This window comes from Neovison vison, chromosome 6, assembly GCF_020171115.1.
Source record: "Neovison vison isolate M4711 chromosome 6, ASM_NN_V1, whole genome shotgun sequence".
NCBI classification, from domain to species: Eukaryota; Metazoa; Chordata; class Mammalia; order Carnivora; family Mustelidae; genus Neogale; species Neogale vison.
Window position 1 is genome coordinate 77,242,065 of NC_058096.1, and position 25,746 is coordinate 77,267,810.

The following is a 25,746-nucleotide window of genomic DNA, read 5'->3' on the forward strand; positions in this document are numbered from 1 at the left end:
TAAATGTTCAGTTTTCTCTCTGTTAGAAGAGTCTACACTACTTTCCAAACACATTAAATGGTGTTATAGAAGTATAGTTTAACACTTTTGGAAAATGAGGTTATCTGTTCTATAAAAGAATAGTAAAATATTTTGGAGTAAACCCTGTTCTTTATAATTAGTAAGTCCTGTAAAAACCTAGGGATGGTTGGAAGCTAGACCTCTTTTTGGGATGATTATGCAAGCTCCCATGAAATAGCTCTGACACCATAACATAGAACACATACAGCTGCTCTTATATATTTCTTTTTCAAAGGACAACATATGTATTAAGACTGGTAAGCAGAATTTCGTTGGTTTCATATTGTAGCTCGTTAGAATTATATTTGCTATTGATGTATTATAAATTTTTATTCTAATTAATGATTAGTTGTAGGAGATAACAAATTCATCTCTTGGCTACATGGTTAAATAGATAATTTTTAGATCACTTGAAGAAACTTCATTAAAAAGTCATGAAATTTGTATGTGTCTCATGCCTTTCAGTCTGGAGGGGCATTTATATCCTGGGCTGTACAGGAAAGCTGTCTCAGAGCTTTTCTGATAATTGGACCATCAATTATTTTGGCTTTTATTTATGTCTGTGTTACTGTTGGAAACATCTACAGTCTTTGAAAGAAGTAAATTTTATAGTCTCTACACACCTAGAAAATTGATGAGAAGTTATATTTAATGCAGTATGGAAATCTCTAAGTTGTATAATCATCTAATAAGATTTGGTGTCCTGTGTTATCAGGTTCATTAGCCAGGAGTGCAAATGATGTGCTTGCTGTTATGATCAATAGGCTACCTCGGCTTTGTTTTCCAGGGCCCACCAGGGGACCAGGCTGCTCTCTTTGCTGCACAGGCTCGGCCCTCCCCTCAGCTCTCCCAGTACCCAGGGCTGCAGCAAGCACAGGTATCTGCATTTGCTTTGTAGATGCTGCTGGGATTTTTAATATTTTTTGAAATGGGAAACCAAATAAATGGGCGTGTAGAAAGTAGTACCTCTGCTTATAATTGACCTCTCAAAAAAGGCATTCCCAGTGATCAACAAGTCTTACGACTGACTGATTTAAAGAAATAAAACATTTCAGAACGTTCTGGAGTTAAAATTATAAATACCTTTGTACTAACGATGATGGTAGATGTTGAAATGCTTCACAGTCCCAGTATACTTATTTTATGTTATAATGAATAATGACGGAATTCGTGATATTAAAAGATAAGGTTGCAGAGAGATCATGGTAGACTAAGAACGTAATTGGCCTTAGAATCAGCCCCTCGCAATTACTGGCAACTTACTAGCTGTGTAATATTGTGCACGTTATTCTGTGTCTTGATTTTCTTCTTTGTAAAACAGAGAGGAGCGTGTGAGGATTTAAGAACCTGTGGAAACAACGTGGCGCCAGGTCCATGGTAGCCGCCCAACAAATGATGGACTTGCCTCAGTATAACTCAACTCTGGAGCTATTTTTTCCCAATAATTTTGTGGCTTTTGCATCTCTATACTTTGCCCGTCTCATAATTAGGAGCCCGGGGATGGTGACGAGACTGCTGGTGGGGCTAGCAGTTCACACTGCGCCCCCCCCCCCAAAGGCAGTCTGAGATCCGCTCTCACAGGCACTGAGCCCACAGCTGGACCCATGCCGGCTGCTGGCTGGACGGTGATTATGCATTCCTCTGCCTTCCAAGTCAGGGCCATTAGACCACCTCAGCGTGTGGTTCTTTGAGGACTGAAGAGCAGGCCTCTTCCATTTCAATCAGCATTCCATTCTGTAACTTGCAGATAGCCATCCAGCAGAACATTATTATTGAATAGAAAAATTAAATATTCAGAGTATTGGTAGAGTGCTAAAAGGGGCTGTAGTCCAACCAGGAGTAGAGGATATTGAATAGTCCCCAGTTACACCCTTACTGTGAGGTTAAGGTATCGTATTTTTGGTTTTGCTAACTGGTTAGTTACTACAGGCAAATTCATCAGATCCAAGGTGGAGGTGTAGTTATCAGGAAAGTGTACTCCATCATTGTATTTACATTGGACATAGATAACTTTTCTTTCTAATTTTGGAAATGAAATTAATGGTGCTTGGGATCTGTTGAACATATATTTCATCTGTGCATTTAAGGTATGGATGCTTGCCTGATTATTTCTATACAGAAACATGTCTTTCCTTCCCCCACAATAAGCAACCGATTCTAAAACTGATCTCTTAACCAAATGAGGACTCATGTTTTGTTTGTTTTGTTTTTTATTAACATACAATGTATTATTAGTCCCAGGGGTACAGGTCTGTGAATCGCCAGGTTTACATACTTCACAGCACTCACCATAGCACATACCTCCCCCAATATCCATAACCCAACCACCCTCTCGCTATCCCCAATCTCCCTGGAAACCCTCAGTTTGTTTTGTGACATTAAGGATCTCTTATTGTTTGTCTCCCTCCCGAGCCCATCTTGTTTCATTTTTTCCTTCCCTACCCCCCAAATTTATGCTGAGCGAAATAAGTTAGTCAGAGAAAGACAATTATCATATGATCTCCCTGATATGAGGAAATTGTTTTGTTTTAAGATTTATTTATTTACCAGAGAGAGAGTTGAATGGGAGGGACAGAAGGAGAGAGAAACCCAAGCAGACCCTATGATGAGTGGGGAGCCTGATGCAGGGCTCAGTCTCAGCAACCCTGAGATCATGACATGAGCTGAAACCAAGAGTCGGACACTCAACTGACTGTGCCATCCAGGTGCCCCTTGTTCTTGTTTTTTTGTTTTTAATTGAAATTTCTGATGAATCATGATCCAGCCAGTTCATTCTGTAGCTTTTTCACTAGCTTTTTCACTACCTCCAGAGTTGTCCTCCCCATATGTTGAGTTATAAGAACCTTTGAGAACAGTGACTTTCAGGGAACTCCTCCCAGGTTTGTTTTTGTCCCACAGAGCCTAGTGATAGCAAAGTCGGTGGTAAATTGAACCAGTGACTTCATGTGCCCCCCTGCAGACCATGCCCCAGGGCTATACAATGTACGGAACGCAGATGCCTTTGCAGCAGACCCCACAGCAGCAGGCTGGCGGCGTGCTCCTGTCTCCCAGCTACAACTCCAGAACCTATCCGGCTGCACATTCCAACCCAGCGCTGATGGAAAGACTCCGACAGATGCAGCAGCAGCCCAGTGGCTATGTTCAGCAGCAGGCGTCGCCATACCTACAGCCCTTGACTGGCTCTCAGAGGTGGTACATGTGGAAATAATGATTGCAATAGTAGACACGTGAATTCTTGTCTTTGTTATATATTGTTTAGAGCGTGGTGCTTTACAATAGTTTTTTGAGCTTGCATATTTGCATATAATTTGCATTCTGTCATTTCAGTTTTAGTGTCATCCAGATAGAGGATTAAAATAAGCAGTGCCTCATCTTGTTTATTTCACTCAAGGCCCCTGTAAACTCACATCTGCCATATGAGTGTAATATTTTAGATGAGGCCAGTATGTTAGCTCCAGTGTTTTCCACTCTTTCAAAAAGATTTTTGGCTAAAAATATCTTAAGGTGAAAAAATTGCTGATTATTGTTAGCAGTACCTTACTAGAATATTTTGATTAGAGCCATAAAGCCTATGACTGGTTAATACTCATTGTGCATGGCGCCCGTAAGAGTTTTGTTGTATTTTAGTTTCTACCTTTCTGGCTTTAGCTAGCTTGGCAAAAGAGGATCACAAAAGATTCTTTCTCAGTTCTTGCTGTAATTGAATCCCATAGGCATACTGCATGGTGGCCACCAGCTACATGTGGCTATTTAAATTAAGACTAATTAAAGTTCAAATAAAAATTTAGTTTCTCAGTCACACTGGTCGCGTTTTAAGTGTTCGAAAACCACGTGCAGCCAAGCAGAGCCAACTTTGAAGATGTGGTACCCATGCGGTCACGCAGTGCACTGTGTTTAGAAAGATCCCATGCTTAGTGGTCTACCGTCACTGTCTTGAAAATCCAACCAGTTTTTGATCAAGTAGCCTTATGTTTTTGTTTCACACTGAGACCCAGAAATTATGTCACTGCTCCCGGAGTCCAGTAGCTATCTTACTGGACAGCACAGCTGTAGAACATTTTAGGCATCATGGAAACTTCTGTTGGATAGCATTGGTCTAGAAGAATTAAGTTTCATGCAAAATTTTACATTATATTAGACAGCAGCTTAGCTTCCATGTGTTACATCTGTAACATCAACACCAAGTTGTTATAGCTTGGAAAGTTTGGCACGGTTGGTGGTAGCACATTTGGGAAAATAAATAAGATTGGAAAACATGCATTGTATTTATTATTATTCTAATAAGTGGCAGCTTAGCATATTGCCTGTGAAGTTGAACTTCAGAGCTCAACAGTTGTGGATTTCAGTCCCACCCGTGCTCTTTACTTACTGTCTGAATAACTTTGGGAAGTTACTTCTCTAGCTCTCTGTTGTCTCATTTTTAAAATAGGGATAACAAAATGCCTATCAAAACCACACTGAGGTATCACTTCTCATCAGTCAGAATGACTAATTTCAAAAAAAGACCAGAAATAGGAGGTGTTGGCAAGGATGTGGAGATAAAGGGAGCGCTTGGGGCCTGATGGTGGTGATGTGGTTGGGCACAGCTGCTCTGGAAAACAGTATGGAGGTTCCTCACAATAAATAGAACTGCCGTATGATCCACGAATTCCACAGCTGGGTATTTACCCAAAGAGCGCAACAACACTAATTTCAAGGGATACATGACCCCTGTGTTTATTGCAGCATCATTTACATTAGCCAAGCTATCGAGGCAGCCCAGGTGTCCGTCAAAAGATGAATGGATAAAGAAGATGTCATGTAGATAAAGAACAGACTTACTCAGCCATAAAAAGAACGAATTCTTGCCATTTGTGACAACACAGACCTACAAAGTATAATGCTAACTAAAATAAGAGAGAGACAGATAACATACGATTTCACTGAAAAGTGGAATTTAAGAAACAAAACAATGAATAAACAAACAAGTAGAAACAGACCAATACATACAGAGAACAAACTGGTGGTTGCCAGAGGGAAAAGGGCAGAGACATGGGCAAAATAAGTGAGGGGAGTTACAAGGGACAGGTTTCTAGTTATAAATAAATTATGGGGATGAAAACTAAAGCATAGGGAGTATAGTCAATACCATTGTACTTTGTATGGTGACAAGTGGTAACGACACTTACCAGGGTGAGCGTTTCATAATGTATAGAATTGTTGAATCTCACCCATTCACTCTTTAACTGCATGTCGGGCAATTTGAATGCAAAATTTCTTACATGTATTTGGAAGAAAAAAACTGAGCTCTTTCTCATTTCCAAATCAATGTCCAAAATACAAATGTCGACTATCTTTCAACTAAAAGTTTTTTAAAAGAATAAGAATAACAAAACCAGCAATTTGAAACCACTGATCTCCAAGTGTTGCTGTGGGGAGTGATCATACATTTCAGACTCTTACTACTACTGTGCCTTCTCCAGAGTAAATGCTCAAATAATGCCACTTATTATTAAAAACCATCAAAATATTTTTTAAAGTAATTTAAACCTTGCAATTTTATCTTACGTAGGGAGCATGCATGCTGTCCTTTGTTCAGTGACTCCATGTCTCACTGGGAATTGAGATTATCTTAATCACTGGTCTCTATCACATGTGAATTGTACAGTTGAGTACTAAACATGGTTGTTTCTTTGTGAATGTGCCTAATGTGCCAGTGGCACTGATTGAAAATATGACAGTTTGCCTGGGTGTGAAATCAACCTGTGTTCTTTTTTCACCAGACTGAATCATCAGTCCCTTCAGCAGAGCCCTCTGGTAGGTGGGGGAATCGATGCGGTGCTGACTTCCACACATCCAAGCCTTCCCTCGGTGCCCCTGCCTCAGGACCCGATGCGACCCAGGCAGCCACAGGTTCGACAGCAGCAGAGGCTCCTCCAGGTCCGTGTGGGGGGAGGGCAATGCACGAGGAGCTCTCTGTAGTCCTAAGAAATAAGAGGCGCTCTAAAGAAGCTTTTATTAAGTTCCAATGAACCCCGTGTAGCTGACCCTAGAAGCTCAACTGGTGTCATTTAGTTCCAGCTTGTCCAGGCTCTTCCTTTCCCTGTGCTTTTGCCAGGTTATGGGCAGGAGGGTGCATTTTGCAGCACATCGTTACCCTTCCACAGGTTCAGGAGAGGGTAACTGGCTGCCTTTATCTTAATAGCGGAAGCGTCAGCTCACCCACTCACTGTTTAACTACATGCCACGCAATTTGAATATAAAAGTTCTTCTATGTGTTTGAAAACAAACAAAACCAAAATTGAGCTGCCCACAGCTTTCATCAGATTCCCAGAGGGGCCTGTCTGTAATCCAAAAAATTCTTTCTGACATTTCTGGTCCGATTTAAGCTCTGAAGCTAGAGGGACATAGGTAGGATGTTTCCTCTGGTCTCTGGCTATCCTTCATTTATTTCATGTAAGTATTTAAGTACGTGGTAAAAAGGATTCCTCCTCTCGATGCATTCTTGCTTCTGACTTACTCATTTAGGAAATATAGGTTATTTTTGTTTACCAGTTCCATTTGTCTTCATTCTTAGCAAGTTTGTCCTATGTTATTAGATTGGGTATTGTCCGATGAGTCTGTACAGTGGACTCTTAGCAGTAATTCACCTTGAGATGCCCTGTCATTTTATGTGTTACTAAGAAAACCTTAAAAACACCACAAAAATGGGGAGTCTAGTAGAACTGGAGTCCAAAAAGCTATACTCTTGGAATGAATTTAGTAACACTGTCATGCAGAAAGGAACAGTAAAGTTATGCGCATGTCTCAACCTTGATCCTGGTTGGAGGGAATAAAAAAATACCTCCCCTGAGAATGTGAACCATAAGTTCAAGTGGGTTTAAGGTCTGAATTCAGTGTGATCCCAAAAGTCCTAGTTGACAGTACCCCCAGGTGATAGGCAGAAGCCAACATAAATTCTCCAGAAAAATGGGTTTTATAATTATAAAATATCATTAGTTGTAAGATGCCATTGGTCGCATCTCAATTTGTAGAAAGAGTTCAATAAGAAAATACAAGAAAAAGACTCATTTGGTAATATTATTAAGAATAGTCATAATAATATTTTCATAAATACTTTTGTCTCAGGTTTTAAGAATATGTTTCAGAACTTAATAGAACTGATATCTATAGTTCCCTCTGTTTTAAATTTCTCATTTCTAAATCATGAAGGAAAGTTATTACATTATTTATTTACTACTTCTGGCCTTACATTGCTTTTCAAGGCTGCAGATTTTGGAAATGTTTTTTGATTGGTTAATATGTACTTTTTAAAATTTTTAATCCCAAGTAGCATAATATGCCCTTCTGGTAATTTTTTCAATACTACAAATTCCCTGGAGATAAAGGAAAGGGATTTGCTTCTGCCTCAGGATTATATTTACTCTTTTCTTGGTGACTGACTACCTCCATAAATGAACAAACTGATAAATAGGAGGTTAGGTTCGATTTTTCTTGAAAGAATTCACAGAGTGCCAAATGGAGAGTTGGCTTTATATTGTAATCGTTATAGTTCTGGTTCCACTTGCATTGCCTCAGTTGGGAGTGAGCCTGCCAGACCTCCTGCTAGGATTCCATATCTATGAGTGTTGGCACTTGGAGGGAAATACCATCTGGTAATAGCTATTTATTACCTTGGCCTAAAGAGGACAAATAATTTGGGGGATATTTGCAAACCAAGTTGGAAATGCAGAGGTTGAAAAGAAGTCCAGGATTGTCGTCATCAAGATGAAGTGCCTGGGTGGAGGACACATTGAAGGTCATGGGGACAAACCACCTATTAATATTTTCCTTTCCTCTGTGTCCCACATAGTGGATGAGTAGTGTGTGTTTCTTCCGTGACTTGGAAGTTTTTTCTAAGGGCTCTTTATTTATGCCCACTGACATAATTTGTTTTTATGTTGGTAATTTTTGCCAGAACTTCCCACATACACATCTTCCTTTAAAAAAAAAATGTTCTAATCTTCAAGAATTACTCCTCCTCTTCTTGTTTTTCTTCAAGAAGTCTACATTTTTCTTTAAGAAAAAAATTAATCCTCAAGAGTTCATCCAGATGTCATAGGGACTAAAAAGGTAATTACTTAGTAGTCCTTTCCCAACCTGCTGGTGTAAGATATGTGCAAGAGCAGAGAACATGAGAAGTGTTTAAACAGTAAGTGTAAAGGATGTCCCTGGACAGCAGAGGGCAGTATAGACAGTGAACACTGTGACAACAGAAGGAAGAGCCCTTTGGGGTTGGGGTGGTCCCAAGAAACCTACAAAGAGAACAGATTTAGGTCTTGCCCTTGAAAGATGAATAATGTTTGTCAGGACAGATGCAGGAGATAGGTGTATATAATTTTTGTTGCAACAGCATAATTAGATAAAAGGTATATATGGGGGGGAGGGAGGAGACTGGAATATATTACCCTCTCTGTTTAAGTAACTAATCCTTTTCTCTTTCTTTCCAGATGCAGCAACCCCCCCAGCCCCAGCAACCCCCCCAGCCCCAGAGTCAGACCCTTGGTCTTCAAGCGATGCAGCCCCAGCAGCCTTTGGTAAGGAAACTGATGTTTTTGGAACCAAACATGTGGGGTTCTTCTTTAAAGGCAGGTGGCATTTTTCATCCCATAAGATTGTTTAAGAATTGAAATTGCTTAAATGTACACTTGCAGATTTTCCCTAGAACTTTTATCAGAGTAGTATATTTGTTTTCACAGAAACGTATAAATAAATATTGGGGTTCAGTAAGTTACACCATTTTTCCTCTTCAAATTTTTTCAGACTTTTGCATGGACTAAAATATTTATGTTGAGATACCAAGTTTTTATAAACAATGTTAAAATGATAATTTATCTCTCTGAGTTTTACTATGATTTCAAAAAGGCATAAGTGTGCTTTCTAAAATATTATCTTTACTGATATAAAGGAAACTCTGATTTCAGCCAGTAATTTTCTGTAAGAATTTTCATATAATCTGTCATCATATAATTAACTTCTTTAGCTTTGTGAGTTAGATTTTGAAAATGTTAAGTGCATAGTATCTGTGTTTTCTGAACCACAATGATTTACAACATTTACTTTTCCAAATGCCATATCCCTGCTTAGTTATTTATTTATGCATTTTTCTTTAAATTACCTTTTTCTATTTTCTTAAATAAGTGTATTCTAAAAAGAAGAGTTTTTACTACTGTGATCAGTGGTCACATCACCTGCCACATACTGGAAATATCTGTAAAAATAAATACTTGCACTGAAGGTAACTGAATGATGAGTCGTGTGAATGAGTACTGCGTAACAGGAGCTGGCTTGCTGCGCTTTGGGAAACCCTAGCAGAGACTGTCTTCAGGATAGGAGTAGAAAGATGGGTGGTTTCACAACTTTTGCAGTAAAGAAAGAACAACAGAGCCAGGGCTGTGGTACAGCAGGAGAGATCAGATCACTAGAGCTGGGTGATAAAGGACAGATCTGATAACGGAGTGTCAGCAACTAGAATAGGGCAACTTGGTGCATTTTACAAACCTCTGCCTTGGCGGGTTTAGTCCCCATTGTTAAGGAAATTCTTCTTTATCATAAATCTAGTTTTTCTAGCTCCAATTTTTTTTTTTAAATATCTGTGACATTTACTGTAGTCCCATCTTAAAAATCCTTTCTTAAGGAGAGGCAGTATATAAACTTTCACAGACAGCCTACATTCTTCCTCATCAGTGGTGTCTTAGCAGGGGGGATTTGACTTACAAGTGTCGTGGCAGGGACTCCTCGGGATGGGATACTGCTACTTCACCCTAGCATCTCACCCAAGAACAAGATATAACTGTATTTTGAAGTAATTTCAAACAAACAGAAGAATTACAGAATAATAAAATTACCATAAATTTTCTTCCCAGATTCACTAATAACATGTTGTTACTTTTCCTTTATTATTCTTTCTGCCCACAAGCTCTCTCTCTCTCTCTCACACACACACACACACACACACACACGTGCGCACACACACACACACACACCCGTCTGTACATATAAGTCTCATGCCTCTTACATCAGCACTATTTTAGTTGCTTTATATGTAACATATAAGAAGTACATAAAATATTAAATGTATTACTTTTTTTATTCTTAGAGAATTGTGCTATATAAATACAGATGGATATTGATATCAGGTGCCTGAAATGGTTATTTTGGGTTGGGTAAAAAAAAATAAACATTTGACTCTGTCACAAAGTTAAATTTATAGGGCTAGAGGTGGAAGTTGTCTTTAAGCTTCTTAATCACAATTCTTAATTATAAACTTATTAATTATAATTTGAAGTAGAGGATCAGCTTTTGCAGAGTTGAGAAGAGGCTCTAGGCCCGTGTTCTACTAGAATGAAAGCATATCTAATATAAGGAAATTTAATATCTTTCTATTCATCTAATAGTTTCATAAGTAATAAATTTATTATGTGTAAAGAATATATATCAGATTTATTCATTTTTGACCTCTAAAGCAGTTTTGAAGTTTTTAATGTCATAGGTTATATTTTACTCACTAGCTTAAAATACAACCTTGAGATTAAGCGGGTTAGTCAAACATTGCCCATGATTTTTTCCCACTGTGTTCACAGTAAAGTAATTTCAGAGAAACAAAAAACTTCATTACAACAGTCTTAATGGATAGTAAAATCCACAGTAGGTTTTCTCCCATCTTTTTTTCTTTTGAGCTGAAGTCTTTTCTTAAAAGCTATTTTGGAAGCATAATTCTTATTTTTATATTTAGAACACTGTATTGTAATCTAGACAGCAATTATTTTTACAAAGGCAGAAATACTGTTTATGTCATAGTCTTAGGATAGATTGGGAAATTTAAAATATCACTTAGAGCCACAGGTTTCAGAATTAAAAGTTAAAGGATAGTCTTGGAGTTATATATTATGTAATTTGTTCTTTTTTCAGCATACTTTTATATACTTACAAGTTTATTAGCATAGTCTACATGTTTTTAATTTTATATAACTATTAAGTCAGTCAGCTGTAGTCAGTTACTTGCTTCACACCCCATCTACTACTGCTGAACATTGGTATGTTTTCAGATTCTCAGATAATACTGCTAGGGATATTTCGATAGATATTCTGTTTCTCTCTCTCTCTCTCTTTTTTTTTTTTTTTTTAAGATTTTTAGTTTATTTATTTGACAGAGATCACAAGTAGACAGAGAGGAGGAATCAGGCTCCCTGCTGAGCAGAGAGCCCAATGCGCGGCTTGATCCCAGGACCCTGGGATCATGACATGAGCCAAAGACAGAGGCTTTAACCCACTGAGCCACCCAGGCACCCCTCTATTTCTCTTTTTTTTGTTTTTGCTTTCTTACAATAAAAGAAAATAGAAGCCTAAGAATAAAGTTATCTCTCATAGTATATCTTCAGAATAGCAGTAGCAGAAAGCCTTAGCAATATTAAGAAGAAAATTATATTTCTTGTAATTTCTTAACATGTGATATCATTGCTTTGCTGGAAACTGAGCAGAGTAAGCTGGCTTTGGAAGAGAAGTCAGCTCTGACTCATTCGGAGTTCTGAGTCATGATGTGTCAGGGGAGAAGTGGTACTGGTCACACAGCCACCACCCTCCATGTGGCTGTGGGGTGACATCCAGCAGTCAGTTCAACTAGTGCTTATTTGTTCTGTACAGTAGAGGCCGGCACTGGGCCAGAGGTTATGAGCACAGTAATGAAGCGCCCCGCATGTTCCTTGCCTCCAGACAGCTTAGAATCCTAGGAAACCATTGAACAGTGGCTCGGCATGTGGGAAGCAGGAAAAGTACTAGAGAAGCAAGGGCTCCCGTAATACAGCACCACAGACTGGGGGGCCTAAACAACAGAAACATGTTATCTCACGGTTCTGGAGGCTGTGAGTCTAAGCTCAAGGTGTGGGCAGAGTTGGTTCCTTCCGGGGGCCACGAGGGAGAAACCTGCTCCAGGCCACTCCCTCTCGCTTCTTGTGGTTTGCTGGTGATAATCTTTGCCTTTCCTTGGTTCATCGAAACAAACATGATCTCCACCTTCATCCTCTCATGATGTTCTCACTGTTAATGTGTGTTTGTGTCCAACTCTCCCTTCTTTATAGGGACACCAGTCACATTGGATCACGTCCAATCCTCATGATCTCATTTTAACTTGATTACCTCTGTAAAGACCCTCTCTCCAAATAAGGTCATATTCTGAGGTCCTGGGGGTTGGGATGCCAACAAAGCTTCTCAGGACAACATAACTCAATCCATAACAGAGGTCAGGAAGGGTATGAGAAGCTTGGGAAGGCTTGTTGGAGGAGGTTGAATGCAGTGGACCTGGATAAGCAGAAAGAATTTTTGCGTTCTCTTTGTCCCCTCATTGATAGCAGTAGCAGGGGACACACGGCACAATGCTTATTAACACCCACATAAGCAGTTTGGTCCCTACCATAAAAAGTGAACCTACGAGTCAAACTGACTTAGAATAGAAATTGGTGCTTTTTCAAAAAGCATCTTCAGAAAGCAGCTTGTCCATGAAAAGAGGAAGGAAGTGTTAAAGGCCCATGCTGACATTAAATGTGATGTCAGCTTACTGTCAATGCTTGTGTTGTCCTTTGCTTACTTAAGTTGCTGGAAAATTATATTTGGCCTTTCTAGTTCTGACCTATATTATAGTTCTTGACTTGAAAAATACCTTTAAAGTTTTTGAGTTGCAGTGATTAGCTCTTAACTAAATATATTATCAGGCTGTGATCTTTTCTTTAAAGCTGCTTTTTAGCTTTTAAAGCTTTAAAAAGTTGGCTTTTTAAAGTATTTCATCCTTGTGTCAGTATCACATTATATTGAATATAATGCCTTACAAAAATATGTACAGTGGAAGCAGTACTTACTTAAATGATCACATTAATTTTTAGCCAGAGATCATGTGTGAAATTGTCATATATTCTTCCATGTGAAATTGTCATATAATCTTCCTAAAAAATATTCTTATGTTCCATTCAGAAAAATTGTGAGAAAATTTTCCAATGCCTCTAGAATTCAAAATTAGCCAGATGGTATTTTCTTTTTCAAATGGAAAAAATTAGTTAGGAGAAATTTACTGCACCATGTCACCTTCCTCTGCATGAATTAGGACTGTTTATTTTTCCTTTTTGAAGAGAAAGGAAGAGTAATTTTTAGATGGAAGATAGGGAAGACATTAGTGGATTTTTTTTCCACTAAAAAAACCTGTCCAGATTTTTACAAAAAGGCTGCATGCAAGTTACTAGTGAAAGTGCAAATAAATGCCAAACCCTCTGAAATCTCTTGGTGCTGGTCCTTTCCAACTGTGCCCCCTCTTAAATGCCAGTGTCTAAGCCTGTGTCCTTCTGTCCCGGCACTCAGCGGAGGGGCCCACACGGTTCCACGGTCCTTGTGCTGGAGCTGGTACTGATGAAGGGGTGTATTCTGTCCATCAGAGGAGCCCAGAGCTCTCCGCGCTCTCTCAGTTGGCAGCGCAGGTTTCAAACACATGTTGCCTTGGTGCTTTGTCCTTTGCTCACCGATGGTGTGCTCCCAGTTTTAGGAAATAGCTGTCCGGAGGCAGAAACTGTTTTTCACTCACTTTGGTGTTCCTGGAACCCCAAAATGTGCCTGGACTTGGTTAACTATTGTTGATTAACTTGTTTGTTGAATGTTCTAGCAACAAAGGACGAGAAGCCCCACATGTGATCCATAAATAAAGGAAAAAGATGGTTCAGAAGGCAGGAGGTTGAAACCAGGTATGAGGCAGCGTGAAGGCCCACACTGACTCGCCAGCCCTGCTGTTGCTTCGTGTCTGCTGCTGCTGCTGCTGCAGAGAAGGGCCCAAGGAAGTCAGCTTTTCTGAGACAGAAATGATTCAGTGGCATTTATTTTGATAGAAATTACTAGTTTAGAGATGCATTTTGCCTTAGTAATGAGTGAGCAGAACATTGAATATTCTTGAATAAGCATGTGTTGTCAAAATAGGGATTTTGAGATTAGTCCAAATACATCATAATAAATTTTTAAATTACTGTTTGGAGTTTAGCAGCGAATGTGTTTAGTGGAGAGTAGCTCTGCCTTGTGGGCTAGTTGGCTGTACCTGAGGGACATTGTTGAGCTCTGTGATTTGTCTTATGGTTGCAGCAGGAGCATGGCGCAGCTGCTGTCCCCAAGAAGAGCAAAATCTGGAATACTAGGGAGACAAGCAATTGTCACATTATACCGTATTTGATAGTAAAGGCATTTCCACAGGATACAAGAGCAGTGATGTGCTCTTCAAATTCCTAAGGGAGGAGGTTAAGCACTTGAGCTGATCTTTGAAGGACAAGCAGATTTTTAGGAGCTTATAGGGTAGGATGAAGGGGGGAGGAAGGTTTTCTAGGAGGAGGGGTTAACATTTGCAGAGGCACAGAGGTGAACAAAACTGTGAATATCTCCTGTATGGATAGAGTCCAGAAAAATCTTTCATCTTTATTTATCAGATTTAAGGAGGGAAAGTCAAACATACACAGATTGTGGTTTTTAGATTTATTTTACTTCCAGTAAGCCTCAGTTGTCCCATGAACTGACCTGTCTTGGTAAATTAAAAGTTCCAGCTCCCACTACAGGAATGATTCCAAAATCTAGCCAAGCATCAGACTACTTAAGGGAACAATTTGAAAATACAGATTTCTAGCACATTTGCCCCCCAGAAATTTTAACTCAGGAAGTCAGTTGAAGACCTATGATGATGACTCTTTAAATTTCTCCTGATGGCTTTATGCCTCTTTAGCCAGTTTTTTGCAAAAGTTCAGTGAGTTGATTTGAAATGCTCCCCACTGAGGTTTCTGTGGGGAGCTGGTGGCATGCTCTCTTTCCTTGGCTCTAGGTGCCCAGGCCCCAGGGAAGTCGTAAATTGGGTCTCTTTCCTGCTGATATTCACATACAGGTGGAAGCAAGGAAAATTTTGTATCAGAGTGGCCTTGAGAGAAACAGAGAAGGAAAATACCACAACTGAGGAGACTGTGGACTGCAGCTGTATTCTTGGTGGTGGGGGGTGGAGAGTGCCGAAAGAACTGGTCTCAGTTTCTGGCCTTGGAACCACTTCTTATTCAAAAATTACTGTGGGCCCAAAGAGCTTATGCATGTCTGTTGATACTTATTGTATTAGAAATTAAAACAAATATTACCAATATCTGCTAATATATTTAAACTTCTCGTTAGATTTTAACCAGAAATAACAATTTTATGAATAATAAATATATAAAATATTTTTCAAAATAAAAAATTATTGAGGAGAATGACCTTGTTTACATTTTTAAAAATTAGTTTGTCTGAATAAATTGAAGACATTGTTGCAATATCACATGTTATATAGCTTCTGAAAATCTGCACTGTGTGTTCCTGAGACAAGGAGAAGGAGAACAACTAATGCCTTAGGATTATTATGAAAATGGTTTTTAGTTTGCAGATCCCCCCTAATAGTCTTGGGGTCCTCCGGAGGCTATCCTCTCTTCAGACCACCCAGCAGAACACCCGCTACCTAACACATGCGCATGCGTACTCACACACCCGTGCACGTGAGCTTCCTATGTATTGGTTACCCCCCAGGTTCCTCAAAATATACTGAGGGGATCGCTACCATGTTTTATTCTGCGAATTACTCTCTTTGGAGCAGATTTTAAATGAGTATAAAAGAAGACAGCTAAGTATCTGTTGAATGAATGAATGTTAGATATTTATGCACTGGGTACTGCAGTATGTTAGTTAGTAAAGTGATAAGTTTAGACATTGGGTACCTGGGTGGCTTAGTTGGTTAAGCTTCTGCCTTCGGCTCGGGTCATGATCCTAGGGTCCTGGGATCGAGCCCCACATCCTGCTCTCTGCTCAGCGGGGAGTCTGCTTCTCCCTCTTCCTCTGCCATTCCCCCTGGCTGTGTGCATGTGCGCTTGCTCTCTAATAAATAAAGTCTTTAACCAAAAAAAAGGTTAGACATCCTTGCAGCCCACCATTTGGAATCTGTGATTATTTACAAGTAAATTAATATTTGGAAGCTAATATTCCCAATTAAAGATAACACTGGATCACAGTTAAGGTAGAAAGTTCTGAATCCAGAAGGCTTTGTCTGAATCCCTGCCTCATTAGTTACAGGGATCACGGGCAAGTCTTGGAGTCTCGTTTCCCTCAGCTGTAAAATGAGAGTAATAGTAGTAAAGGTTCACAATCCCTTATATTCATTTCTAAAATTCAAACTGAATTAAGACATTTTATTTTGAAATGGAAATTTTATTTGTAACTTACTGAATAGCAAAGGCTGACCTGAACAGACCTAAGTCTTTTTTCATTTATTCTGCCTGATAGGACTAGTTGTGTGTTTTGTTGAAGAAATTTAGTGTCTGATTATGTAGTACTGTCTTGGGACTTGGTCAGTCTGTATATTATGGGTGTGTCATAGTAAATTGTATATACAAGGACTTCGGATAAAGGATTGAGGATAGGTATCACCTGTTCAGGCATAAGTGGGCTACTGTATACATACAGTGTCTAGAACACTGCTGAGCACATGGTAGCATATTTGGTTTTGTTAAATAGGTAGTGTTTCCAAATAAACATAGAAACCACTGAATAGAAAGGAAAGCACTTTATTTTACTAACATTTCCACATGAATGAAAGTTGGAGTTTTACTTTATTTTTCCCTCTTGATTCGGTCAATAGAAAGAAAAAAACAAAAAATGGGCAAGGTGCTGTTCTCCTGCTTTGTATCTGAGAAAATGATAACACTGGCTGACCTTCATCCAGCATCCCCTGGGAAGGCATAGCTCTAAGTGGGTCCTGGACAGAGGGCATTGCTCTGCCTCACCAGATTCTTGTCTCCATCCATACAAGGCAAGGCCTGTGGTGCTTGAACAAATCCTCCCATCAGAGAGATTTGACATGGCCAAGGAAAATGGTTTATGATGGCATGACCCTAGCTGGCCAGCTTGTGAAGGATGAGATAACAAAGGAGGTCTGACATCTGGGGCCACCCCTGGAGTGGACTCCTTCATCACGCGTCTTCCAATAAATGTGAAGTGACCACCCAGAGAGTGGGATTTTGAACGGATTGGGCACTTCAGATGCTCCCCAGATGTACATCAGGGTGTAGACGAAAATTACACCTGCCGGGCTTGGCACTTTGATGGGAAAATGTGGGCGGTGTGTTGTGGACCGAGCCCGGCTCGTAGTCCCTGTCCTTGTCCACTCCAGGCCGTGCAGGCTGACCACCGTTCTGTCTTCTGTCACATTTCCAGTTCCCCAGGCAAGGCTTGCAACAGACCCAGCAGCAGCAGCAGACGGCAGCCCTGGTGCGGCAGCTCCAGAAGCAGCTTTCCAGTAAGTACACCACGTCACAGAGCACATGGCTGCTCGTGAGAAGAGCACACATGGCGGCTCCTCACACACTGCACCGTCTTCCTTCAGTACCATGTTCATCTTCATTTGAGTCCAGGCTGGCTTGGCTTGGCTTGGCTTGGCTTGGTTTGGTTTGGGAGTAATGCTTGCCCACTCTCCCGCTGCCGCTGCAAAGTCTTGGTCTTTTTTCTGAATCCAGTGAAGATGTTTTCCTCTTGCTTCTGTCTGTACCTGGAAATGTGTCTTTTCATGGGGGAGACCAATGGGGCAGTGCAGATACTCTTTATATCAAGCTGGAAGGTTCAGAGACCAACTCGGCTGATGCCCTCAAGCATGCAGACAAAGGAGGTGGCCTCCCAGAGTCTCCCGTCGAGAGTGGCCAGCCCTAGACCTGTCTCCTGGCCACTAGGGCCATGACTGTTCTTGCCACTGTGCGGTCCTGTCCTTCTGATAACAGTGCAGAGAATTCACAACCTGCTAAATTGCAGGCAGCAGAGCAGGGCACTTTGTCCCCAGTAATTTTGCTGGCTGTGTTGGTGTGATTTTTTTTTTTTTTTTTTTAATCGTGCTTTCTCTCTAGAGCGATGCCAACAGTGCATTCTAGCACACCCTTCTAGATGCCGTCCATGAACACTCATGAATGGAATGCCCCCTGTGCTGCTGTCACAGGAGATATTTTTAGAAATGGGAACCAGCCCCCTGTGATGCAAAGAATATTGGCCTGGGGCTTGGGAAGTCTGAATTCGGTTCCAACTCTCCCACCATTATCTGGATCGTGTACTTGTTCGCTCATGCAGTGAGGAGACTAGCGGGACTGGCAGTTTCTCCTAGGTCCCCTATTACGTGCGTTGGAGGTATGGAGTGAAGGCCAGCTAGTCCTAAAGACAGCTGTGCGACTCTGGCAGGATCCTGTCAGGAGGAGGGTCAGTTAGGACTGAGGGGCCACTTGGGTTTGGTCTTAATTTTCTGCCTGGCTGCTGTCTGTGTTGATTTCCTGGCAGAGGAAACGCCCCTCATTATACCTTGTGTCTCTACCAGGGCATAACTGAGGTATTTTTTTTTGTTTTGTTTTGTTTTTTTCTTCTTTTTTCTTTCTTTTCTTTAAAAATATTCCCCTCTTTTTACCTCATTTCATTTGTTTAATCATTTAGATTGGTCTTCTTTTCTAACTACTCTTCAGTAGGTGTGGTCTGTTATATGTGTGGTTAAAATTCTGTTGTTTTATTCAAGAATTCCTACTTTCACATGGCTGAAGAGGCTAATTTTAAGGCAGAGACAATATGCTTAGAGTTCAGATTTTTTTTCTAGTGTTTAGAAGTAAGTACCTATGAGTTTTATGCAGTGACACCTATTTTGGGAATGTATCTACTATTTCCGGTTTCCCAGAGCTCATGATGTGCAGGGGTTTTTTTTGTTTTTTGTTTTTCCATCTGTCATTTATGGAGCTCTTTCTGGGACCCAGGCACTCTGACTTTACATAGATTGCTTAATTGCTAAACTGCCCCATGAGCCAAGGTATTACTATTCCCATACCATAGATGAGGAAACAGCTAAAGAAAAGGGAGATTGACTCATCTGCACAAGGTTATTCAGCTACAGGTAAGGGGCAGAGCTGGGACTTGAACTCAGATGGTTCCCTTCCAGAGCCTACCTCTTCACTACACTCTGCTCCCTGCTATTAGCAGTATGCCAGCCTCTGCTGTTGAACTGCCCACTGCACAACTCCAGAGGCTCCTTTTGCATCATAACCCGTGTGAATGGAGCCTCTGGACTGGAATAGTCCCACCAGAGTTGGGGAAGCAGTAGTTATTTCTAAGTCCCTGTCATTTTTTTGGTTGCCTGCTCTTCTTTAGTTTTTCTGTTTGTGTGTGTATGTGAGTTTGCACACATGTACATATACCCATAGATAGGCACACACCTGAGTCAGTGCACATAGCCACTGTCGCACGTGTGGACACCCTTACACACTTCCCTCTTACATATCTTATATGGCCATTTGTAGAAGATTACCCTATTTCATGCCACTTCTCTCACTTACTATAATGTGCGTGTTAAAGTCCAATCTCTGATCTGTTTTATAAACGTTTTGGGAACTTTCAGTATTTTACAATACTCAGAGCCCTTTTGTATGTTAGTATTGAGTTGTTTCTTAGTTGAGACACACAGGCTTTAGAGGGGCTGGTTACGGTCCACAGGCTTTGTGCTGGCTGGTGTAGGACTCTGACAGCTCTGACGGAGAGCCGGGCACCGTGGAGGGCACGCGTTGTGCATGCGGTTACGGTGTTCGGACCTTCCCGCCCAGGTCCCCCGGCTAGCGGGCACTCCTTGGCCAGTCAGTCTGTTCTCCTATTCTTGAGACTGGTATGGAGAACAAGAGGGTAACACCTAATTTTGCATTTGCGATTTTATTTGAATTTATTTTTCCCATTAGGTAACCAGCCACAGCAAGGAGTGACTCCCTATGGGCATCCATCACACTTCTGAATCTGGAAGAGGACAAGACATAAAGTTTTATGTTTGCACTGAAATCAATTTTAATGCATCAGTCATCTCTGGAAATGTCCCTTTGTTCTTTCCTTTCTTTGAAGTTTTCTTATATTTTGTGCTACATTTCATATAGAGGAGGTATTTAAAACAGAAAGGAGGAAGTGTGGTTTGGGGTTTTTTGGTTAAATTCAACTTTAAAGTAGGTATGAAAATGTGGATCATGTGGGCCTACTCCAGGAAGAGCGTGGTAGCAGATCATTTGAAATTGGTGCTTTTTTTTGAATCTCACAGAAAGAATGAATTATGGTGGATTTAAAATATGTATGTATTCATTAATGATGAAGTTTGTTGTTTTCTTCTTCCCCCCAAACTGTGCTGGACCAAACTACTGATTTGAAAGGCGTGTCAGATCTTAACAGGAGAGTGACCCCTTTATTCTGCTTTCACCTTTGGTGGTGAAAAGGACATCTATTTGCATTGCTCTGATTTGAAATGTTTGTAATTTCATAAGCACTTTATAAACTGTGTTCTTATTTATGTAGGATTTTTCTTTGCTTTTGTTGTGGTCAAAAGGTGCTGAAACAGATTGTTGCTTAGTACTTAAACTTCTTAGACCAAGAACTTCAACCCAGGCTTCCGTGAGAGCCACCCTCAGATATGTGGAAGCCTCTTAGAAGTAGCTGTACTCGGATTTGTTTTCAGTGGCGGGAGCATTGGCCAGAGTCTTTGTAAAGGTACAACATGTCAATTCTAAAGGCCTGAACGAACCACAGTGGGATTGTTCCAACTCTTTATTGCTAGAGTTGGCAAAAATGACTCTTGGTTCTCCTGAACCTTATGCCAACTTGAGAAAAAACGATCCTGCTGCTGGCCTGAGATTCCAAGTGCTCAAATTTGATGTGGTTTCCAGAGAATCTGGCCCCCAAGTCCAGAAGGCTCTGGTTTTCATAAAGATGTATTTGCTGTTTATTTTGTATGGTAAGTATTTGCTATTTTGAATTTAATTATTAATGTTGGTGTCTTGGTTGTGTATTGCATATACTGTATTTATAAATTGGTGCAAAAAGCACAAGTAAATTATACATCAAATTTATTATAAAGAAATAGTAACTATTTTAACTTTGTTGAAGTATGTGGTAATTTGCTCCTATTAGAGTAAAAAAATACAGTAAATTATTATCAGTTTGTGTAACTTAAGAGTATTCCATATAATATTTTTTTAGATTTAGATGCATAAAATTTTGAATGTGAAAATTGCAGGGCATTTTAAAACATGTGGGGGATATTTTCCCATGTTTTGTGTTAATTCATTTCCTTTTGCCATATGATTTTACATGTAATGTAGTTGAGCATACTGTGAATAGATTTGTCTATAATGAGCAAACCATGTAGAACTACTTTTTTAAAATGTAGCTAGTACGACTTTAGATCATTTCTTTTGCAAATCATTATATAAATAATTTATATCTTCCTAGGTGAGTTACTCATTGCAAAGTTTGACTCATGCAAACGACCTCAAATACATGTCCGCTTACTTTTGCTGTGGCAGCATCCATGTGAACTGCTTTGTACACTGTGAAATAGTTCCCTCCAGCCTGCTCATTTCATGTTTACTCTGGGCTGGAAAAGACTTTGCCAAAACATTAAAGACCATTCTTTTCACGAAATTAACATACTCTATCTGCTTTCAGAAGACAGATCTTTACTTTTCAGCTGGATTTGTATATCAGGTTTTGTTTTTGTTTTTGTTTTCCTCTTGAGAATCCTACATAGAGTCCATGAAGTTATTTTTCTTCAAAGTAATCTATCCATATAATGATTGCCTTGGCAAAACAACCGAAATATGAATGTTGTGCCTAGTGAGTAAGTTCTGTTCTGTCCTGATTTCCTTTTCAAGAATGATTGGTATTTAAAATGCCAGTTTTCAGTTTGAACCATATATTTTTAAAGTTCAGTATCGCAAACAGCAGTCATATTGTTTCAAGAATGAGTGTTATAATTGCATAGCATTCGTATGCACTTTATATTTTGCATAAGGTAGTGAAATTAATTTATTAATAATCATTTTGCACATGAAAGCTGTGGGGTATACTTTTTTTCTTGTTGTGTCCTTTTCTTTTCAGGTGACAAAGCTAAGTCATGGTAAGGCTCTGTAGTTCAGATTCTATGGAAAGTTGAGGAAAAACCTGGGACTGGCTTAACCCTGTGCATTATAAAGAGAACAATTGGAATTTTTAATCTAGTCCTTAGCATGTTTACTTCCACTGAAACCCACATCCTGAGAGTTTTCTTTCTTAGCAAGTGCATTAATTTGCATTAAAATGATCACACACAAGGGAAAACCCTATCCTTTGACTGAAACTGGCAGTTTGCTTTTTAAGATAGGAAATTATCCTAGGATAAGATGAAGACCTCCTTTCCACTTAAAAATAAGACTTTGAAATTGAATGTAGTTGGGCATCAGAATTCTTTAGACAGACCTGTTTACACTCTAGTCTCATTCCTAGTACCGTCCATTTGTCACTCTTACGTACTCCTTTTGGCCGGGAAGTGGAAGGAGGTCACCGTGAGAATGAGAGTCCTTTGACCCTTGTGGCCACAGGGTGCCAGCATCCGAGATAATGGCAGTCAGGTCACCTCTGAGGTGGAGCCAGCTGAAAACGCAGTGAAGCAAACCCCCCCCACCCCCCAATCAGCAGGACAAAATTGTTGTGTTTTGTGTGCTGAGATATCCGAGGAAGACCTATGGCATTTTTTTTTTCCACTTTAAATAACTGGCAAATATTTGAATAAATTCTGGACAAATTACACTGAAACATCCCAGCCTCTGGAATTAGAAAAAAATCAATCATAATGTTCCCCAACTCAATTCACATTGGATTACAAAAAGCAACATTTTGTGTACGTTTGATCAAATTTTAAGTACAATGAAACTTCATTATATGTATTTATATATCAGATCTAGATTTTCCCATTTTCCTCTCCCATAAAGTATTATCACTTAATGAGATAACATGTTGATAAAGCAATGGTTCCTCCTCAGAATATTTTCCTTATAAAGAGCTCCAAACAAGGATGCCTGTGCTTGATTTTGAAGTGAGGAAGTTTCAGTGTATTTTTGAAGCCTAATTTTTAATGAGTTTATTTCAGTAATGAAGTCATCAACCTCCTTTTCACCTTTTATGACGTATAGGTGTTAAGTTGCTTTTTACATGTATTTTAAATGCATTTATTAAAACATTTTTGCATTCCCCGTCAATGAAAATTTTCCATGTACGCAAAATAGAGAATCATAATCAAAACTGTTCAGTTTTTTTCTCTAGGTTTTACTAAAATATTTCTAAACCAGCCACAAAATACCTGTACATCAAAATGGTAAATTTACAATCAAGACTGCAAATTTAATCTTTTCCATTGTCTCTCTTCTCAGTGCCATGCTTGTAACATTGATAGAAGGTAGACACTAGGCAACTGGTAGTGAAAGAAAAAAGTCCATTCTTTAATGAAGAATTCAGATACATTAGCCATTTGTTATTTTATGGTGGACAGTTTTACCTTAATGTTCATTGTTATTTGTTGGCAAAATAAAAGTGCCTTAAGTTAAAAGTTTGTTTGGAGATCAATTAATGAAATCACCATCAGTCATACTGCATTTATTTACAAGTTTTTTTTTTTTTCTTTTGCATGTCCATTATAAATTTAATATTGTAAATGTACTCAAATTCATTTACATGCCTATGGCTGCCTTTGATTAAACTTCTTCCAAAAAATAAACTCTGTCCAGATATTGACTCTGTTCAATTTTTATTTCAGGTCAGATTACCTGAACATATGTTGTTGCATAATCAATACCAAGTGGATTCCTTGCTGTGCACTTGTAGATTCCAGAATCCGAGGTTTGGGGATTCTGAATGGTGAGGGTACCTTGGGGGTGAAAAGGCTCAAGTTCCTGAGTCCCCCTTTTATTTGTCATTGAGAGCAAGGCATGGTCCAGTCGCTCCCATGTGATTTCTGGCTTGGGGACTCCCAGGGCCACACATCGGAGTCGGACGGCTGCTCCTATCCTCGTGAGAATGCTCCTAGGTAGGCGATTTGTAATTCGGGGTGGGTAGGCTACAACCATTACTGGAACAGTGACCAGTGCATGGCCAATGCTATTTTGAGCCGTACAGACATAGTTTCCTCTGTCATAAGCAGTTGCTTCTTTAATGACTAAGGTGCCATTTTCATGCAGTACGTATTTTCCACTGCTTTGAGGCCTATCTATTATATAACCGCTTGGCGTAGTCCATTTGGTATGTGGCTTTGGGCTTCCATCGGACGCACAGTGCAGTGATGGAGATTCTCCAGTGATACAGTAAACTGTTCCTAGTGCATAAGTAAGAATCACTGGCTTCTGGCCAATTTCTAACACAATTAATTTTTCAATGTAGCCGACTTTATTTCTTGCCGCACACCGGTATTTCCCTGCATCATCTCGAGTCGTTTTAGAAATGATAAAAGAACCATTGCTTGCTATCAGATACTGAGAAGTTTGCGGTTCATTGGGAAATTGGGTGCCATTTGGTAAAATCCAGATTATTTCAGGTGGTGGGTTTCCATCAACGGAACAATTCAATGCTGTGGACTTTCCAAGCTGGGCAACAATCTTTTCATTAAATGGATTTCTGAATGTTGGTCGTCGTAGCATTTCCAGTACTTCTAACTGTACCACCAGCACACTCTCTCCTCCTTCATTCCGAGCCACACAGATAAAATCTGCCGAATCTGAAAACCTCACATTCCGAATTTCCAAGGTTCCATTTTTATGGACTGTGATTCTGCTTCCATAGTATGGGGCTGTGAGGAAAATATTGTCCGGCATGATCCACATGACTTGAGGAGATGGTGTTCCTTCGGCTCTGCAGTCAAAATGTTTTTTGGAATGCCTCACAGCCGTGGCTTTGATGACCGTTCTGTTTGTATACAGACCGTTGATCAGTGGAGGTTTGGAGACAACATCCAGCTTGTACATTTTGGTGTCATCCCCACTGGGATTTCGGGCCACACACACATACTCTCCAGAATCGAGCAGTTTCACTTTGTTGATGGACAAAGACCCATTGGCATGGAATGTGTACCTATCCTTAGAGAATGAAATCATGTCATGGGAAGGCAGCAACCAAAATATTTTTGGTTTGGGTTCACCAATGACCTCACAGTCAAGGACCACTGTGTCTCCAGCCCTGATTCTCGTGTTGGTCTTGTAACCCTGGAGGATCCGTGGGACAGCTGTTATCACTGTTAGGTGCACCTTCATTTCATCCTTCCCCAGAGTGTTCTGGGCATAGCAAGTATAATCTCCTTCCTCTGCTATCCCAACTTTGTTCAAGTACAAGGTTCCATTGTCAAAAAGGGTATACCTCCTGGTCCTGCGGCCACTGTCATCGGCTTGCATCACGTTGTTTATCATCGTTCCATCAGGCAAACTCCAAGATATCTCAGGCACTGGGGAGCCGGAAGCCTCACAGTCAACTTGAAAATCTTTCCCATGAAATACTTGCTTTTTAAAATGTTGCTTGTGATCAATTTTGGCTGGTTTCAGTCGGAGGCTCACATGCATCAGTATCAGATCGTCTCCCATTTTGTTTCTGGCCACACACAAGTAGTCACCACCATCTTTCTCTGTTATTGAGCCAATAAACAAGGATCCATTTGGGTAGACATGGATGTGGCTGCCCATTCTAAGGAGATAAGAGACAGATTTGAGTGTGCAGCTCTTAGCAAGGGGTGAGGGGAGTTGTCCTTATTTACATAGGATTTGCTTTGTGGACATTCTCTTAAACTGTTGCAATAAAATTAAAATC

The 25,746-nt window shown here is 40.0% G+C and overlaps 2 protein-coding genes across 3 annotated transcripts in view; one reads left to right on the forward strand and one right to left on the reverse strand.

The window, feature by feature from the left end:
* MED12L (mediator complex subunit 12L) overlaps positions 1–23,646 on the forward strand; it is a 317,830-nt gene extending 294,184 nt beyond the window's left edge. Inside the window, exons 41-46 of one of the 2 annotated variants that reach the window (XM_044251605.1) lie at positions 848–937; positions 3,020–3,249; positions 5,823–5,979; positions 8,529–8,615; positions 17,314–17,395; positions 19,845–23,646. In XM_044251605.1, the coding sequence (XP_044107540.1) occupies positions 848–937; positions 3,020–3,249; positions 5,823–5,979; positions 8,529–8,615; positions 17,314–17,395; positions 19,845–19,897 (699 nt within the window). In that variant the 3' untranslated portion in view covers positions 19,898–23,646. Of the gene's footprint in view, positions 1–847; positions 938–3,019; positions 3,250–5,822; positions 5,980–8,528; positions 8,616–17,313; positions 17,692–19,844 lie in introns of those variants that run through there. The other variant, XM_044251606.1, reaches the window with a different exon arrangement.
* A 37-nt stretch (positions 23,647–23,683) lies between these two features.
* The window catches only part of IGSF10 (immunoglobulin superfamily member 10), a 45,950-nt gene continuing 43,887 nt past the window's right edge, over positions 23,684–25,746 (reverse strand). Inside the window, exon 6 of the mRNA XM_044251604.1 lies at positions 23,684–25,623. Coding sequence (XP_044107539.1) covers positions 23,715–25,623 — 1,909 coding nt within the window. The 3' untranslated portion in view covers positions 23,684–23,714. The remainder of the gene's footprint in view (positions 25,624–25,746) is intronic.